Source organism: Limulus polyphemus, unplaced genomic scaffold, assembly GCF_000517525.1.
Source record: "Limulus polyphemus unplaced genomic scaffold, Limulus_polyphemus-2.1.2 Scaffold6230, whole genome shotgun sequence".
In the NCBI taxonomy this organism is placed as follows: Eukaryota; Metazoa; Arthropoda; class Merostomata; order Xiphosura; family Limulidae; genus Limulus; species Limulus polyphemus.
The window spans coordinates 5,019-7,988 of record NW_013671840.1 but is presented as its reverse complement, the minus strand read 5'-3'; the positions used below and the strand labels follow the sequence as shown (position 1 = coordinate 7,988).

The 2,970-nt window shown below is 33.5% G+C and overlaps 1 protein-coding gene across 7 annotated transcripts in view; it reads left to right on the top strand.

Moving 5' to 3' along the window:
- The window catches only part of LOC106473502 (protein EFR3 homolog B-like), a 23,978-nt gene extending 21,480 nt beyond the window's left edge, over nt 1-2,498 (top strand). For 4 of the 7 annotated variants that reach the window (XM_022401926.1, XM_022401925.1, XM_022401924.1 and 1 more), the window contains exons 9-10: nt 1,685-1,816; nt 2,262-2,498. In XM_022401926.1, coding sequence (XP_022257634.1) covers nt 1,685-1,816; nt 2,262-2,451 — 322 coding nt within the window. In that variant the 3' untranslated portion in view covers nt 2,452-2,498. The remainder of the gene's footprint in view (nt 1-1,684; nt 1,817-2,261) is intronic. The other 3 variants (XM_022401929.1, XM_022401928.1, XM_022401927.1) reach the window with 1 other exon arrangement.
- Nucleotides 2,499-2,970: the final 472 nt, after the last annotated feature.

The window sequence follows — 2,970 nt, the reverse complement described above, 5'->3', positions numbered from 1 at the left end:
CTCTCGTCCTAAACCTAGCACTGTAGATTTTTGACTGATTCTGGGGTCCGTATCTGAGTTCCAGAGCCTCTACACGGTGCTCTATAGTTGTGTCTGTCTGCTGCTGTCAACTGTCCAAGTATTTCCAGTGATTGTCCCTTCAAACTCGTTGCCAGATATACAGCTTTCTGCTCCTCTGTCCATCCATTCATCTCTGCCAGTAGCTCAAATTGTGCTCTATATGCTTCCCACGGTGCCTTCCCATCGAATTCCTGTGGCTTCCTTCGCACTGGATCACTCCTATTACTGACATTCATATCTGGGATGTGACTTCTAACGGGACTGAATATGTCTGCATTAGGGTTTAGCTGCGGGCTCTGTAAGGGGCTTGCCATTGTCTGGGGCTGATTAAATCGATGGTCAATGTATCCTCCTTGTGTAAAAGACAATAAATCGTCCTTTAACGTATCTAATTCGCTTTTAAATTTACTAATGTTTTCCATTTGTACTTCTTGTTTCCTTTCTTGTTCCAGTTGCCACTGCTGTAGTCTCTCTTCTTGTTTCTTTTCTCGTTCTTCTTTTTTTATTTTCTTTCTCCTCTAACAACTGCTGTAATTTCGAGATTACAGCAGTTGTTGGAGGAAAAAGAAAAGAAACAAGAAGAAGCAGTGGCAAGAAAACCTACAACAATGGCAGCTCGAACAGCAAAATAAACAAGACTAATCTTTCTTGTTTCTTTTCTCGTTCTTCTTGTTTCTTTTCCTTTTCCTCCAACCACTGCTGTAATTTCTCTTCTCGTTCTTCTTGTTTCTTTTCTTTTTCCTCTAACAACTGTTGTAATCTCTCTTCTTGTTTAATTTCTCGTTCTTGTTTCTTTTGTTTTCTTGCAACTGCTGTTGTCTCTCTTCTTGTTTCTTTTGCTGTTCTTGTATTGCTGCCATCAAATCTGCTAAACTATAGTTTGATTTGCCGCTTCTCGTTTCCATCTTCTCTTTTTCTTCTTTTTTTTTATCCCACTTTCTGACACCAATTTGTTACGTCTCCGTTTGTTAATTGATTTTCCGTTGAAAATAAGTGTATCGGTAAAGTTATATTCAGAAAGAATAACCAGTTTTATTAAGAAAGGACTTGTGTCGCTAAAGTTTCGTGGGAACGAAGTTACGGAAAATCAACTAACGAACGGAGACGTAACAGCATTTTGATTCAACTTGTTTCGTTACTTTTTTGATGATCCCTATTCCCCTTTTTAAATTAACAATTTTTGATTATCTTGTTTATAATACTACAAGTATTTACAATAAAGAATAACCAACGATAAAAAGGTTTAGTATTCTTTAAATCCAAACTATTAAAACATTTTAGAAGAAAGCATGAATGATAAACTGACATAACTGTGAAAGTGTTTCTGGAGTAATGATCACTATAGAAAGTAACTTGTCAACTATAATTTAAAAAATGAGTGTGTTAGTGGAATAATTACTTTTTGGAGTAGTGATTAACTAACTTATATGAGTTTATAGGTTATCAAATATTATTATGCCACAAAAAAAAATATTTGTAAGTAAAGTATCTACTATGATAATCTATTCATATAAGAAATTTGGATAAACATGTAAGAAATGTTCTTTAAATATTCCATGTATATAAATTTTTAATTAATAACCCACCCTGGAATGTACTTAAACTAATGTTATGTTGAATGCAGTCAATCTAGTGAGACCCCAGATTCTCCCCAGGAGGAGACAACTCCATGGACATTGGCTGAGAACTGTCTACGTGAACTGATGGGTCGAGTTACTTTTGGTCATATCCGATCTGTGATACGCCCGGTTCTTAAGTATGTTAAATTGTGTTGATTAGTTGTAAACAAACACTGATTATGTAGGATTTTATAAAACTACTAGTTGAGTAAGTTAAGAAAGATTTATTACTATGTATGATTTGTGATTACAATTTACATTATTTCTTATGTTGAGAAATTATCATTGTTATCACATTAAACTAAAAGCATAAGGTGCAAAGAAAATGGTTTTTGACTGACCAACTTTTCAGTTGAACTGAACAGAACTTAAAAATATTGTGATTAATCATGTACATTATTTATTGGAATGATTGTAATGCTTCTTTTTTTTTCTCTCTCTCTCTCTCTCTTGAGTCTCATTTTTATGAATTATCTATTTCCTTGAAGTATAAGAAAATATAGCAACAATAAAGTAAAATTCAAACTTTCATGTAAGGTTTGCTCCACCAGGCACTTAAAATCTGTTCTTTCTTGCTAACAGACATCTGGATAATCATGAGCTGTGGGTTAAATCAGGTGCAAGCCATGTGTTTAAAGTCATCATGTATTCTATTCAGGTGAGTTTTAAAGTATTGTCCCCCCCAAAAAAAAACCCGGAGGAAATCACCTTTCAGGAGAAAGGAGCAACCAAAAACTCATCTTTCACCAAGGAAAGTAAATATCCAAATTAATTTAACTTTGATAGTTGAATGATATTACATGTGACTTTATCTTTTACTTTCTTCTGCATATACAAAAAAAAGGGAGCTCTGTAATTATGTTTATTCCCCCCCACACATAAAAATATATCTGATTCTTTGACTAAAATATGTGTCTATGTCTTGAGTTTGCATATTGATGAGTATAGCAAATATCATTACAATAAGATAATGTTTACTATAATGGACATAGCGTGTATATCAGTATCTATGTATGTAACTAAAATTCCTGTGTCATCTATTGAATGGCACCACAAACAAAAATCCATAAAAAATTTCACACTTTGGGTATTCAAGATTCAGACAATTAGAAAAATAACTGTGGTATGTGCAACAACCATTTATTTACAATAGAACACAATGTAAAATTAAAGTACTCTCCTCACAACAAGAACATGACTTTCTCTAGGTCTATACGTGAGGGTTTGATGATATCTTAATTGGTGTGATTTTTAGTTGTAATAATGAGAAACTGGAGTTCTTAAAAAACTA